Below are 16,584 nucleotides of genomic sequence, written 5' to 3' on the forward strand. Positions count from 1 at the left end.
AGGATCATGGGATTACTTGGGGGGAGCAAAGAGAAGCCATGGAGATTTTGACCTGTGCTTCTTGGGTATGTAGATCTGGACAGTTTTAGGGGTTGCTCCCACGAGTGGTGACTCATCTTTCTATCTTCCCTCTAGGCCACTTTAGCTCAAGAGGAAAGGCATGATATCACTCTCCTCTATCACAGAATGAACATATCACAGCTCCAGAGTACCTTTTCATTCAAGGTAATTTTACAGCTTTCTCAGTTTCTCATCTGTCTGTCTATCTGAGGCTTTGTCTGACTGGAGATGGTGTTTGCCAGACTTACACCAATAACAAAACACAACAAAACAAAAACAAAAAACCACCACCTTCAGGTGGAGGACAGAAGGCTCATTGTATATAATTCCATCAATTCATCATGTATTTATTGAGCACCCACTGTGTCCTTTTGGCTCGTTCTTTTCCCTATCTCTCTTCAGTCTGGCTTTTGACCTTATCATTCAATTGAAACTGCTTTCTCTAAAGTTACTGATGATCTCTTAATTGCCAAATCCAAGGGCCTTTTCTCAATCCTCATCCTTCTTGACCTCTCTGGAGCCTTTGAGATCATTGATCACCCTCTTTCCCTTGATATTCTCTTTTCTTTTTGTTTTCATGGCACCCCTGGTTCTGTTACCAGTCTGACCTCTCTTCAGTCTCCTTTGCTGAAATCTTGACCCATGAACTGTAGACATCCCCCAGGGCTCTATCCTGGACCCTCTTCTCTTCTCCCTCTATACTATTTCACTTGGTGATCTCATGAGCTCCCATGAATTCAACCATCATCTCTGTGAAGATGATTCTAAGATTTATAAGTCTAGCCCTCACTTCATTCCTGACCTCCAGTCTCACATCTCCAAATGCTTACTGAACATTTCAACCTGGATATCTGTCTCTTTGTCTGATCATGGATGGAGCAGACTGGACCAGGGTCAGACAGAAGGTAGAAAGACAGAGCAGCTGAAAGGCCTGTCTCATAGAAATCTTTAACTCAGCAAGTCCAAAACTGAACTCACTATCTCTCCTCTCTTCCTGTGAAGGATACTACCATTTTCTCACTCACCCAGGCTCCTCACTCTCACCCCACTCTCATCTCATCAGGCTCTTCCAGGTCTCTTGATTCTACTTCTTCAATATCTCTCCAATACCTCTCCTCCTTGGATGCTGCCACTACCTTGGTGCAGACCCTCATCACCTCACAACCGGACTAAGTGCGATAGCTGCTGGTGGGTTTGCCTGCCACAAGTCTCTCTCCAGATCTTCTCTACTCAATAAATTCCAGGAACTACCTATTGCCTACAGGATCAAATATAAAATCCTTTATTTGACCTTCACCACCTAGCCCCTTCCTACATTTTTGGTCTTCTCTGATGCTTGCCTTCTGGCACAAGATACCATCTCCCAACTCCATGCCTTTTGAGGCTATCCCCATTCCTGGAATTCTCTCCCTCCTTGTCCTGTTCTCCTAACTTCCCTGGTTTCCTTCAAATCTAAGCTAAAGCCCTGCCCCCACCTCTGTAAGAAACCATTCCCAGTTCTCCTTAATCTTAGCCTCTTCCCTCTGAGATTGCCCCTCAATGTAGCTGGTATCTTTCTTGTTCATATATAGTTGTTCCCATGATGTCTCCCCCACTGGACTGTAAGCATCTTGAAGGCAAGGGCTATTTTTGCTTTGCTTTTGTATCCCGAGTACTTAAGCCAGTGCCTGGAACACAGTAGGTACTTAAAAAATTATTTTTGAGTTAACATATGAAGCACTCTGTCAAATGCTAGGGATACTGAGATGGACCATTCAGAGTTCCTGCCCTCCTGGAGATTGCATTCTACTGGAATGTAACATTAGCATCTGTTATTACACATTCATACCCAATAGATTGGGTATGAGGGCAGAGAGTGGTCCAGTTTTGTCTTTGTATTCCCAGTACCTAACACAGAACCTGGCACATAGCAGGTACTTCATTCACTGATTGCAGCATAGAGCTGGAATGGGATTTTCATTTTGCAGAGGAAGAAAGTCAGATCCATAGAAGGGAAGGAACTTGTTCAAGGTCAACAATTCAGCAACATTCATTAAGTGTCTTCTGTATAGGACACCATGATGTAACCCTCATCACCCACCATCTGGACGATTATATCAGTCTTCTCCGTGGACTCCCAAGTTCCAGTCTCTTGCTCCCTCTTCCACTCAGCTTCCAAAGTGACTTTCCTAAAATGCAGGTCTGAACATGCCATGCCCATACTGTATCAGCTCCTGTGGTTAACCATTACCTTTAGGACCAAATATAAAGTCCCTGTTTGGCATTTAAAGCCCTTTACTACTTGGTCCCTTCCTATCTCTCCAGCCTTCTTATGCTTTACTCCCTACTATGCTTACTATCTTTCACCTTCACTAGCATAATTGCTATTCTTCCCATCAAATACTCAATTTCCCACCTCTAAGCCTTTGAACTAGAATATTCTCCTTCCTCATATCTGACTCCCAGCTTCCCTAGCCTCCTTCAGAAGGTGGCTTAATGAAACAGACTGCTAGGCCTGGAATCAGGAACACCTTATTAGTGGTGAGGGCTGGGGCAGGTCACTTAACCACTATGTGCCTCAGTTTCCTCAGGGTTGTTGTGAAGATAAAATAAGGTGATATCTGTAAAGCTTAAAATGTCATATAAAATACTTGTTATTGTTATTCAAGATTGCCCTCAAATCTTGCCTTCTACAAGAGGGCTTTCCCAATCCCCTTTACCCCCCAGTCCCTTCTCTCTGAGGTGATCTTCCATTTTTACTACTTAGTTGTTGTTGTTCAGTTGTTTCAGTCATATCTGACTCTTCATGACGCCATTTGGGGTTTTCCTGGCAAAGCTACCAGAGTGGTTTGCCATTTCCTTCTCCAGCTAATTTTAAGGTAACTGAGGCAAACAGGGTGAAGTGACTTGCCCAGGGACACGTAGCTAGTTAGTGTCTGAGTCCAGGTTTGAACTCAGGAAGATAAGTCTTCCTGACTCCACGCTCACTGCACCACCTACCTGCTTCACTACTTGATAGGTTGTATGTAATTAGTTATTTCCATCATGTTTCCTCTGTTGTTCATCCTTTGCTCCCAAAGAAGACCAATAACATCAGGAGGGTGATGGCTTGATGTGCAAGTGAATTGGATTTAAGTGAGGCAGGGCTGTGCAAAGTCACCAACCTCACTCTCTCCTCCAGAGCCCTCTGGGTCCACTGGTCAGATATAGATCAGGATGGCTGGAGGTGGCCTTAGATGCCTTTTTAAGATGTCTTTAACAGGTCTCAGTTGGACTGAGGCAATATGCATTCAGTGATTAAGGCTAGGTAAGGAAGGAGGCAGAGAATGGCCTCTAGTAAAAAAAAAAAAATCTGTCTGGGAAGGGAAGACCCTCAAGGTTTTTGGCCAACAGAAACAATTGCTGTTTACATTCACTCTGAGCCAATCAAGGCCCAAACAATGACCAAGTGAGACTTGGCTGGACCTATTGTTGGCCAATCCAGGAGAGTTTAATCAATTAATCAATGAAGATTAATTCACCCTCTAATCAGGTGTCTGTGGCAGAGAAAGTTTACATTTTTGCTCTGGATTATGGAGTAGCTTGGCACCTGCAATGTCTTTCAATCTTTGGGCTTGTCAAAGGAGATATTTGTAAAAGTGCTTAGCACAGTGCCTGGCATATAACAGGTAATTAATAAATGCTTATTCTCATCCCTTCCCTTGTCTTATCTCCCAGCCCCCAGTTTCTTTCCTTTCAAGAGTGCTGTTACCAGTGGGATGCTATGGAGCCCTCATGTGGAGGCCTCCTGTGAAGCAATGTCTATCACCCTTCTCCCCGATGATCTGTGACAGTGGGGTTATATATCATCTCCTTCAGGCTCCCAGCTTTAGCAGTCACTGAGAAGTCTGCAGCACCTGAAAGTTAGCAAGGTGATAGGGCTCCACATTTGAGAAGACCTGGGTTCAAATCCCACCTCAGAAATTTCCTGTGTGATCCTGGGCAAGTCACGACCTTTGTGTGCCTCAGTTTCCTCATCTATAAAATGAAGGAATTGGAATTAATGGACTGTAAGGCCCCTTTGAGCTATAGATCTATGTTTCTCAATAAAATATCTCATTTTCTTCTAAAGAGAGTGCGACATAACGTGTGTTCAGAGAGATAGATAGAATGCCAGGTGGGGAATGAGGGAGAAAAAGAAGAAAGCCACACACTGTGAATCAGAAACATCCTCAGGGAGGGAATGTTACCTGAGCTGAGCCTAATAGGAAGAAGAGAGGATTTTGAAAGGCAGAGATGGTTAGACAGCTCCCCACATGGTGGTACATTCCAGCCAGAGGGCATGGCCTGGACAGTTCTTCATGAGGAAAGGACAGATGTGACTGGACCTGTGCATTAGTCCTCTAATTCCAATGTTCTTTCCATTACATCGTACCAGGTCAGTCCGCCTTTCTCACAGAACTTCAATTGGACTGTCTTTATATAAATTGTCATGTCCTCAGTCAACATTAACATCCTGGAGAATGAGGAGGTGGTGGTGTATGGCGTTCCTTACCTCCAGAATCTTCAAGAAATCATCAGCAAGTATCCAGCCAGGTGAGCCTGGCACCCTCAGCAACGTAACTGTGATGGCTTTGAACTTTTGTCTTAATCAGACTTAGCCTCCCTTGGTATTTTCCCCCTCCTTCTGTGGTATCCTCTCCACCCTACTTTTCAAGCATCCAGTGCCCCAGATTTCCAACACCAACATTTCCATCAAAACCTGCTCCCAGGAAAAGATCCAATGTGTTCATTCACACTGAAGTGTAAATGACTGATAAGGCTTAATGTACTATCCCTCCCAGAAAGTAGTTGCATTTCTACCTATGAAAAAGCCTGATTTCTTTTAGTGAAATTTCAGGTGGGAAAAGAGACCTGGGGGAAGGAAAAGAATCTCTTCTTAAGATGTCTAAACCACATCCCCCTTCTCAATTGCCTATTCCTCTCTTGTGTAAGGCTTATCATCCCCAATTAGAAAGTCTTTTTATCGGGCAGTGAGGAACCAGAAGACCTTGTCTCCAACCCCATTTCTAACCCTTCCAACTTCCAGCCTCATTCCTGATCCCTCCCTGGGCACTAATGTGGGACTCTGTTCATCTGTTCCCAGAACCATCCAAAACTACCTGGTGTGGCGCCTGGTGCAAGATCAAATTAGTAACCTGAGTAATCGATTCAAGGAAGCTCGAGTTAGCTATCGCAAGGTGAGTCACCAATGTGCCTGGGGAATGGAACAAAGGACTCTCGAGTCTGCTAGATTGCCATTGCCACACCACCTTCCTCTTGGGGAACGACCCTATCTTTTTTCTCTTATACATTTAATTACATCAGGGTGAGGAACTCCTGGTGTGGAAGCACCCCCCCCCACCTTGGCACATATTGGCAGTTTTTCTGTAACTAATAATCTCAAAAAATTTCCTAATTCTTCTAAGGTCGTATAGCTAGTGTATGTCAGAAGAAGGACTGGAACCCCTGTCTTCTTAACTCCAAGGCCAGTCCATTCTCCATTATCCCTCACTAACATCCAGAATAGTCTAGTACATTTGAAAGAGAGCTAGACTTAGAACCACAGGATCTGAGTTAAAACTCTGGCTCTGGCATTCCTGTGTGATCTTAGGCAGATCACTTCCCATTCTCAGCCTCATGTCTAAAATGTGATGATCTCAAAATTGATCCTCCTCACCTTGTGAAAATACCCATCCCCAGAGAGGGGAAAGGACCAGGGACTCACTCTTTCCAAGATTGTACAGGGAGTGAGAGTGGGCCAGTTTTGAACCTGAGCCTCAATTGTAATATCTGGACCAAATATGCGATCTCGTCCTAGCTCGAGGTATTAAATTGGAGGGGGAGGGTGCAGCAGAGATGTCTCCTGGACTCTGTGCCTCTTCCCTCATGGAGGGACTTGGATAAATTTCCTAAACAGGCTCCTTTCCCAAAGTTTCTACTGATGTGTTAGAGAAAATGGATTTGTTTGCCCCCATATGTGTGAACATAAGTATGGGCTGTGTCCAAATATAAAGACTGCGTAGCTTTAACCTTGTATAGTTCATCATTGAGTCCCACCCCTCTCAAGTTGTCTTCTCCCCTCCCACCCTGCTCCATCAAATATAGGTCAACAGGCCACACATCTAGCTACTCCTCCAATCCCTTTGTGATGATTAAAAAGGTTAGAGAGGCACAGTTTCTGGGTAATTTAATCCTTTTATTAATAAGGCCAGAATGTTTATTAATAAAAGAATGGTCATTTGGCTATCTCTCTTAGACGAAAGACCCTTAATGGTGGTAGACTCACAGTTCACATGTCCTTCAAATAGTAGGTATTCCTGAGGGGTGTCAGTCAACTCTGGTTAACACAATGGGAAGTGGACTATATTAAAATGAGGGTCTTGGGGTATGTGACTTGATCAAAGAGACATCAATTTCCATATCATCTTTCTTCATAAAAGGGAGAATCAGGGCTTCCCCAAACCTGTCTGAGAAAACACAGTGAGCAGGATGAGACCCATTAGCCCAAACTTAGACTTTCTAGAATAATCTGTCTGACTAGATCTTGGCCTGGGGAAATCTCTCTTAAAGATTTACCCACTGGTTAGTTTCTGAATGAGGAAGTAGGAAAGGGGAAAAACCTTTGTCCTGATTCAATAATTAATTATTAGATACAAGAGAGAAATATTCATTTCTCCCACTTGCAAAACCTATCATAGGAAAGAGGGATTAGCTGTATTATCTTTGTTGGGTTCCAGAGTGGTATCAAGAAGGAGGCTTGGTGTCCAGAAAAATGTCCTGACAATGAGAGTTGTCCCAAAGTAAAACAGATGACTTCAGGACGTAGTAGTTCCCTCCTCCCTTGAGATTTTCAAGTAGAAGCTAGAGGACCACACACTGAGGAGATTGTAGAGGACAGGTAGGTAGCACAGTGGATAGAGAATTGGGCCTGAAATCAGAAAGACCTGAGTTCAAAGCCAGCCTCAGATACTAGCTGTGGAACCCTGGGCAAGTCACTAAACCTATTAATTTGTTTCCTCATCTGTTAAATGGGGATAATACTAGTTACCTACTTCTTAGGGTTGTTTTAAGGATCAGATGAGATGATAATTATAAAGCAATTAGCACAGAGCCAGGCACAAAGCACTACATAAATGTTAGCTATTATTATTTTGGAATGGATTTTCATTCAGATATAGGTTGGATTCTGTCCCTTCTGGAGGTCCTTTCCAACTCTAGGGTTCTATGATTCGAGGCCATTTAGTGACAGCTAGGACTCAGCTTGAGACTTTTGTTGTTCAGTCGTTTTCAGTTATATTCAGCTCTTCATGATCCTGTTTGGGGTTTTGTTGGCAAAGATGCTGGAATGGTTTGCCATTTCCTTCTCCACTCACTTTACAGATGGGGAAACTGAGGCAAATAGAGTTAAGTGACTTGCCCTGGGTCACACTGCTAGGAAGTGTCTGAGGCCGGGTTAGACCTCATGACAATGAGTCTTCCTGATGTCAAGGCCAGTGCTCTATCCACTGCAAGTACTCAAAGAGAGGAAGGATTATCATTAGGTGGGCATGTCATGACTAGAGCTCCTATTTGGATATGGGGTTGGACTAGATAGCTGATGAATCCCCTTCCACCTCTGAGATTCTATGTTATCTAGAATTACAGGGCCATCCATTGACCTAGAACTGGAAGGAGACTCTGAGACCATCTAGTCCTCATTTTACATAGGAGACTCCAGATAAGTGAAATTACTCTCCTGAGATCACCATATGGACCAGACTACTTCTTACCTGCGTAACCTTGAACAAATAATCACTTACCCTCTTTAACCAATCTGTAAGTTGAGAGGACAACTAGACGGCCTTTGAGGTGGCTTCTAACTCTAAAGCCTCTGACCTCTGACATCTCTTCCAACTACGAGATTCTGTGATTCGTTGTGGTTTGTTTCCCCAAGTAGGCCATGTGACCTTTGGGAATAGAAATGATGTTCATTTTCTCATTTGGTCCTAGGACCATATGTAGAGCAGGTGAATGAGTAAAGGAGTGAATGAGGGAAAGTATAAATAGACGCATATATGAATGAATGAGTGACTATGTAAATGAATATATGATTTGGGTGGATAAGGGAGGGCAGGAGGGAGCAAACACTGTATGTATCTCTCTCCCCAGGCTCTGTACGGGACTTCACTAGAGGATGTACAGTGGCGGGAATGTGTGCGCTATGTCAACAGCAACATGGAGAGTGCAGTGGGTGCCCTCTACGTGAAACAATCATTTGCTGGTGAGAGTAAGAGGATGGTAGGTAAAGCACTGCTCCTGGTCTTCCTGTGCCACTCCTGAACTCCATCCATTCCAGCATCATGGTCCAGCTGCCTCAGACTCATTACCTTCCACACCATAGAAACCTGAGGACCAGAGAACTCTACTGGGAAGAGGGAGCCGTGTCATTCCAAACCCTGAGAGTCCAGCTCTGACTCTTCTCCACAGTGGGTTGTGTATTCTTCATCTCTTAATCTTGTTCCAATGCCTTCTTCTAAGAGGTCAAGCCAGCCTGTCCCGTTAAACATAATGCAATGTTTATTCATTGTTGATGAATAAGTTCGTAGCAAAAAAAAAAAAAAGAGTGAAAACTTACTACTGGGTGGTCTTTGTCACAATCCTATTGTCCTTATTTCACAGATGAGGGAAACTGAAGTAAAGTGATGTGCTTTGAGTAAGTGACAGGACCCAACTGCCAAACCATGTTGTCTCCTAGAGAAGGCTCCTTCTTCTTCTCCAGCCCTAAATCAAGGAGCCCAGAGTGAATTAGAGTGGGGTCAAGTGCACAGCTTATCCAGGGAGTGATTTTAGCTGTTTTTTGGGGAGATACAGGCCAAGGGTATTCCCTGCATTTGCCAAACTAGCTTGTGCTGGTCCCAGGGTCCCAGGATTCGGAGCTGGAAGGGACTTGAGCAATGATCTCTCTGATTTTCTTTTCTTTCTTTTCTGGAGGCAATCAGTGTTAAGTGACTTGCCCAAGGTCACACAACTAGGAAGTGTCTGAGGTTGGGTTTGAACTCAGGTCCTCCTGACTCAAGGACCAGTGTTATATCCAGCGTGCCACCTAGCTGCCCCTCAACCCATTGATTTTCTAGAAGCAGAGAGTGAGGCCCGAAAAGGAGAAATAACTAGCTGGGTGATAGAGTGGATAGAGCACTGAGTATGGAATCTGAAAGAGCTGAGTTCAAACCCAGCCTCAGACATTTACTAGTGATTAGATTATCCTGGACATATATGTATGCCTCAGTGTCCTCATCTGTAAAATGGGGATAATAATAGTACCTACCTCTCAGGGTTATTGTGAGGATCAAATGAGACAGTATTTGGAAAGCATTTAGCGACTAACACATTGTTCAATTGTTCAGTCATGGACGACTCTTTGTGACCCCACTTGGGGTTTTCTTGACAAAGATTCTGAAGTAGTTTGCTATTTCTCCAGCTCATTTGACAGATGAGGAACTGAGGCAAACAGCATTGAGTGACTTGTCTAGGGTCACACAGCTAGTAAGTGTCTGAGTCCAGATTTGAACTGAGGTCTTCCTGACTCCAGATCCAACATTTTATCTACCGCCCCACCTAGCTGCTCCTGCCTAGCACATAATAAGAGCTTAATAATCCCCCATCCCTCACCTAGGGTAGTAAGGAGCTAGAATTCCAACTCTATTGATGCCAAATTCAAGGTTCTTTTTATACGATCACCTGTAATGTGAGGTATAGCAAGATTCTCTCCATACCAGCATGAGCTTTGCTTAGGCAGTAGATTCCAGCATGGTCAGAGCCCTGCTCTCTGGCTGACCTCATGGCTTCCAGCAGAACACCCACCTGTCTCCCCCTCAAAAAGTACAGAAAGTATAACTTGCCCTGGGCAAGTGTTCTCAGCTCTGGGGCAAAGTGACCTTAAAAGAAAAGGTGTTTAAGTGAACAGAGATGAAGCCCCTTCAAATGCTGAGATTCTGCAAACACATTCTAGGCATGAGGGGTGGAGGGTAAGGGCTCAGCTCTGGGTCAGGTGGGAATTTTACTTAACCTTTTCTTTTCAGGTCAGTGATCTCATCCAAAAAGTACGTGAGGTGTTTATTGAGACCCTTAGTGAGTTACAGTGGATGGATGAACTGTCCAAGAAGAAGGCTCAGGAGAAGGTCAGTGAGAGCTTTGTGTGTTGATGCATTTGGGGCCCTTGTTACCTGGAGTAGGAGTCACAAATTTATCCCACACTTTGGAAATTTGGAAAGTGCACCTTTTTTGTGTACAGTCCCTGTTTTAGCCAAACTTAGACTTTTCTACTCAAAGTGGGAGATTATAAACCCTGACATTTCCATTTTCCTCACATTGATGGTAAAATTGTTATCTTAGGTAATTATCACATTGGGAGATTTTTAACCCATTTTATAGAATTGATAATTCTGCCTGCCAGATAATAGTGGGTACTTGGAGCCAGAAATATCTGGATTCAAATCTAAAAATTGCTAGCACTGGTTTATCAAAGCCAGCAAGGGAGTGTGATCTACATCAGCAAAGCAAAATGAGTCCCTCCAGTCTTCTGAAACACAAACCCTTTCCGTATTCACATATATAGAAAATGAAATAATGGTTCAGGAAATGGAAAAGACTTGCAGGAATCTGAGCCCAGGTCCTGTTTGCCCAAGTTCAGTGTTCTTTCAACTCTGTGCCCCTCTACCTTCTTTCTCTCTTGCAGGCCACAGCCATCAGAGAGCAGATCGGCTACCCAGACTACATTTTAGAAGAGCAAAATGACAAACTTGATGACGAATATTACCAGGTGAGGCCATTAGCCCCAACAGTTACTCATTGATTTCATTTTCTACAATAATGCTAGTCAGGATGGCAAAGAACTGGAAACAATGTGATTGCCCATTATGAAAGACTGATTGAATAGTCTGGTGGAGGGAGGGATATGATGGAATACCACCCTTGTCCTAGAAGGGGTCTCCATATTTGGCCCAAGGATCACCCAGAACTGAAGGTTCAAAATAATCAATCCATTTAATAAAAACATGATCAAATATTCCCTAGGTAAAAGCAATTCCCAAAGGGGTACAAAAAAAAAAAAGGAATTCTTAAGAAGATAAGAGCTCCAGGCTTGAGTTAACTCCTCAGATCCAACCAGGATCCTTGGACTCATGACAATGGTGTAGACAAAAATTATCAATATGAGAGATTCAGAGAAGCCAAGGAAGAGTGATCTGAACTGACGGGGACTGGAGTCCACAGAATCAGACCTAAAATAATTACAGGAATGGAAATGAACATCACACTTAAGGGAGATGGAATTCCGGATAGCTGAGTACCAATCTTAGCACCAGAAGACAGAGAATAGAGAACGGAACATTGCTCTCACATCTCAGCAGAGACGTTGAGGGAAAATGGGAACAAGCCTAAAAAGGGGTGGCATGCTACAAACACTAGCAGGCGAGGTCACTCAGTGGGTTGTTTTCACTTAATTTTCCGTTGTCATAAGGGAGACTTCAAAACTGTGGAAGAAGGTGGCTTAGCAATACCAGATCTCAAACTGTATTATAAAAAGGCAGTAATTATCAAAACAGTCTACTACTGGCTAGGAAACAGAGTGGTGAATCAGTGAAGTAGACTAGGTACAAGTTACATTATAGTAAATGCGCATAGTAATCTACTATGTGATAAAACCAAAGGTCCAAGCCTTTGGAACAAAAACTCATTATTTGACAAAAACTGCTGGGAAAAGTGGAAAACAATATGGCAGAAACTAGGTATAGACCAACATCTCACACCATATACCAAGATAAGGTCAAAATAGGTACATGATTTACACATAAAGTGTGATAGCATAAGTAAATTAAGAGAACATGGAATAGTTTATCTTTCAGATTTGTGGATAATTAAGGACCAAACAAGATATAGAGAGCATTATAAAATGTAAAATAGATAATTCTGATTATACAGAATTAAAAAGGTTTTGCATAAATAAAAACAATGCAACCAAAATTTTAAAGAAAGCAGAAAAGTGAGGGATTTTTTTTTGTAACAAGTATCTCTGATAAAGGCCTTATTTCTCAAATACATAGAGAGCTAAGTCAAATTTATAAATTTACAAGTCATTCCTTAACTGCTAAATGGTCAAAGGATATGAACAGGCAATTTTTAGACAAAGAAATCAAAGCTATCTCTAGTCATATAAAAAATGCTCTAAATCACTGATCAGAGAAATGCAAATTGAAACAATTCTGAGGTACCACCTCACACCTATCAGTGGCTAATATGACAAAAAGGAAAATGTTGGATGTCGGCGGGGATGTGGAAAAACTGGGACAGTAATGTGTTGTTGGAGTTGTAAACTGATCCAACCATTCTAGAGAACAATTTGAAACTATGCACAAAGGTCAGTAAAATTGAATACCTTTTGATCCAGCAATGCCATTGTTAGGTCTACATCCCAAAAACATTTAAATAAGGGGGGAAAGGACCTATTTGTACAAAAATGTTTATAGCAGTTCTTTTTGTGGTGGCTAAGAATTGAAAATCAAAGGGATGTCCATCAATTGGGGAATATTACTGTGTATAAGAAATGACAAGAAGGATGATTTCAGAAAAACCTGGAAATACTTACATGAACTGATGCATAGGGAAGTGAGCAGAACCAGGAGAACATTGTACACAGTAATAAAAATATTGTTCAATGAAGAATAGTGAGGGGGGGCGGAGCCAAGATGGCAAGTGAAAGCAGTGACTTGCTTGAGCTCTCCCCCAAACCCCTGCAAATACTCATAAAAAAATGGCTCTAAACAAATTCTGAAGCAGCAGAACTCACAAAAAGACAGAGTGAAACAAATTTCCAGCCCAAGACAACCTGGATGATTGATCAGAAAGGTGTATTGGGGAGGGCTGGGAGCTCAGCGCAGCACGGCGTGGGCGCACAGGCTGCAGCGAACCTGAAACAGGCCTCAGAGGATGGAATCGTGGGCAGCTGTGGAGGTTTCCAGACTCCTCAATCCACGAATGCCAAAGACAACTTAGAAGGTCAGTGGGAAAAGTCTGTTTCTGTCGGTGCTGAGACAGGAAGGTGGGGTTTCAGCTCCATTCCCCAAGAGCATGGCCCTGGGGGGGGGCAGCTGCTTCCCGAGCTTCCAGCCCACAGACTGAAGGGGAATCCAGTGGCTGATCAGAGAGGGACTGCAGGGATCTCTTTGCCAGTGCTGAGGCAGGAATCTCTTGCTTTGCCCTGTTTGGATCTGGGTCACAGTTCTGGGCGGCGTGCTGGGTGAGGAGGATGCTGGCGTGGTAGCTTGTAGTGGCTGTGGAGAGGAACCCTTCCTCACAGTTACAGGACAGAAAGGAATACTTGTGGTCACAGGCCAGGAAAGGAGTAAACACCTCACCCCTTATCATACCACCTTGGAAGAACTGAAAATTTACAGGTCCCTACAAGTATCTCTGAAAACAGCTGTACAAACCCCTGAAGCTTGGGACAGTACATTCTCCACATTGGAAGCAGACTCTTACCTTAACAAAGAGTTTAAAACTCAAGTAATTGGCTGGGATCATGAGCAAGCAGCGCAAAAGAGTCAGACCATAGAATCTTACTTTGGTGAAAAAGAAGATCAAAATATACAACCAGAAGAAGACAACAAAGTCAAAGCTCCTACATCCAAAGCCTCCAAGAAAAATATGAATCAGTCCCAGGCCTTGGAAGAGCTCAAAAGGGATTTTGAGAAGCAAGTAAGGGAAGTAGAGGAAAAACTGAGAGTGATGCAAGAAAATCACACAAAAAAGTCAACAGCCTGCTAAAGGAGACCCAAAAAAATACTGAAGAAAATAACACCTTAAAAAATAGCCTAACCCAAATGGCAAAAGAGGCCCAAAAAGCCAATGAGGAGAAGAATGCCCTAAAAAGAAAATTGGCCAAATGGAAAAGGAAGTCCAAAAGCTTACTGAAGAAAATACTTCCTTAAAAATTAGAATAGAGCAATTGGAAGATAGTGACTTTATGAGAAATCATGACACAGTAGAACAAATCCAAAAGAATGAAAAATTAGAAAACAATGTAAAATATCTCATTGGAAAAACAACTGACCTGGAAAATAGATCCAGGAGAGAGAATTTAAAAATTATTGAACTATCTGAAAGCCATGATCAAAAAAAGAGCCTAGACATCACCTTTCAAGAAATTATCAAGGGAAAAAAAAAGAATTGTGAATGACTTAGCCATTCTCAGAAATATAGTGATTCAAGACAGTCCCAAAGGATTAACAATGAAGCATACTGTCTGCCTCCAGAGAAAGATCTGATATTATTTAAATACAAACTGAAGCATGCTATTTCTCACTTTTTTTTTCTTTTGAGTCTTCTTGTACAAAATTGTTAATATGGTAATGTTTTAACTAATTGTGCATGTACAACCTATATTTGATTTACCATCTCAGGGAGAGGAAGGAGGGATGGAATTTGGAACTCAAAGCTTTAAATAAAAATGTTTTTTTTTAATTGAGGAAAAATCATAAAAAAATAAGGGAGACTCCAGTGCTAGGGACAGCCACTGGTAAAAACAGAAATATCCAAAAAATCTTTTATTTGTTTGTTTATTTATGTATCAATAAATTATTTCAGCAGGAAGGTGTAGGAACAGCTTTTTTCTTCATGCTCACTGATTTTCTAAAAAAAAAAAAAAGAACTTCATCCTCTGGATTATTAACATTTCCTTTCCTTAGCTAAACTTCAAAGAGGACATGTTCTTTGAGAATACATTGGAGAACCTTAAGTCCAATGCACAGAAAAGCCTGAAGAAACTGAGGGAGAAGGTGGACCAGGATGTGTGAGTATAGTGGCAGCTGAAAGAGAGATCCCTCTTAGGCAGACATGATTAACAATAAAAACAACAGCACATATTTCTACAGCACTTCAAGGTTTGCAAAATGCTTAATTTGATCCTCACAGCAACCCTGAGAGGTAGGTGCTGCTACTATCCCCATTTTACAAATGAGGAAACTGAAATTCAGAGATGTTAAGAGACTTGCCCAAGGTCACAAAACTAGTAAGTCTCTAGACAGTATTTGAACTTGGGTTTTCTTGACTCTATCCACCGCACCACCTAGCTGTCTAAGCACTCTGATTTGCCACCTTAAATCATCAAGCCTTTTATATTTTTTTTGGAGGCAATTGAGGTTAAGTGACTTGCCCAGGGTCACACAGCTAGTAAGTGTCAAGTGTTTTGTCTGAGGCCAGATTTGAACTCAGGTCCTCCTGACTTCAGGGCCGGTGCTCTATTCACTGTGCCACCTAGCTGCCCCTCATCAAGACTTTAAAAAAAAAATGTGCACACATAGATGAAAACCTTTCGCAAAAGCACTTTTTTCTTGCCTTTTTAAAAAGAATTGACCTTTTTCCTTGATGACTCAGGGTTATCATGATGAGAGGCAATGTGGAACAGTGGAAACAGCCATGGATTTATAGTCTGAGGACCTAGGTTCAGATCCTGGTTCTGCTGTTTTACCTGTGTGAGCTTCAGCAAATCACTTCTCTCGGATTTCAGTTTCCCCATCTGGCAAATGAGTAACTATAATGAAAGTCATGGCTTAGAGAAAGAGCACTATCCTGGAATACAAAAGATCTGGCTCCGATCCTCACTGGCTTTGTGACCTTGGAAAAGTCATATGACTTCTGAGCCTCAGTTTCCTCAGATGTAAAATGAGTGAGTTGGACTAAATAACTTCTATGACCCCTTCCATCTCTAGATCTTGTAAATCAAAGAAGGCTTCCTGGGTACCGGAGGCAGGCCTTAAAGGATATTTAAGTGGGTGGAGATGAAGTCCCTTCCAACATGGAGATTCTAAGGGTGCATTCCAAGGCATGGGAGGGGGAAACAGTGTCCAGCTAGAATGTACAGAGCCAGATGGGAGAAGACATGATAACAGTGTGGAATGGCAGTTTAGCTTTAATATGGAGCAGATTTAGAACTGAAAGCATCCTTGAAACCATCTTATCCAACCCCCATAAATAACAGCCATGGAAACTGAAGATCAGAGAAGGGTCATGGGTTAGTAAATAACAAAGCTGGCATATGAACCCTGGTTGTCCCACTCAAAGTCCCACATGCTTTCCACTGTACTTGGCAGACCCTTTCAGATACTTTTTTGTATTATCAGTATTGTCATGAAGTATGAATTTGAAGGCAGGGGACCTGTATTCAAATCATCCCAACTCTGCCACTGACTATCCATGTGACCTCAGATAAGTGACTTAAACTCTCTAGTCCTCAGTTTCTTCACTAGTAAAGTGAAAGGGCTGGAATAGATGGTACTTTCTAGCTCTAAATCTACGCTCCTGTGATAACCTCGAAGTACTTTATCTTGCAACATTCGTATCATTCATATTAAAATAAAATGACACAGCCCTTGTGGTCAGAGAAAGGATAAAGAAAAGCAGTCAGCCTGCCTGAGATGAGGCATTTCCCATGAACCTTCCAAAACAATAACTTTTGTCTTTGTTGTTCAGTTGTTTCAGTCACAGCTAACT

The 16,584-nt window shown here is 42.4% G+C and overlaps 1 protein-coding gene across 1 annotated transcript in view; it reads left to right on the forward strand.

The window, feature by feature from the left end:
* The window catches only part of MMEL1 (membrane metalloendopeptidase like 1), a 59,904-nt gene that overhangs the window by 30,944 nt on the left and 12,376 nt on the right, over nt 1-16,584 (forward strand). The window contains 7 exon segments of the mRNA XM_078146697.1: nt 136-225; nt 4,457-4,614; nt 5,165-5,258; nt 8,209-8,337; nt 10,119-10,217; nt 10,775-10,858; nt 14,781-14,884. Of these exon segments, the coding sequence (XP_078002823.1) occupies nt 136-225; nt 4,457-4,614; nt 5,165-5,258; nt 8,209-8,337; nt 10,119-10,217; nt 10,775-10,858; nt 14,781-14,884 (758 nt within the window).

The sequence above is a fragment of the Phascolarctos cinereus genome, unplaced genomic scaffold, assembly GCF_003287225.1.
Source record: "Phascolarctos cinereus isolate Bilbo 61053 unplaced genomic scaffold, phaCin_HiC Scaffold_726;HRSCAF=1367, whole genome shotgun sequence".
NCBI classification, from domain to species: Eukaryota; Metazoa; Chordata; class Mammalia; order Diprotodontia; family Phascolarctidae; genus Phascolarctos; species Phascolarctos cinereus.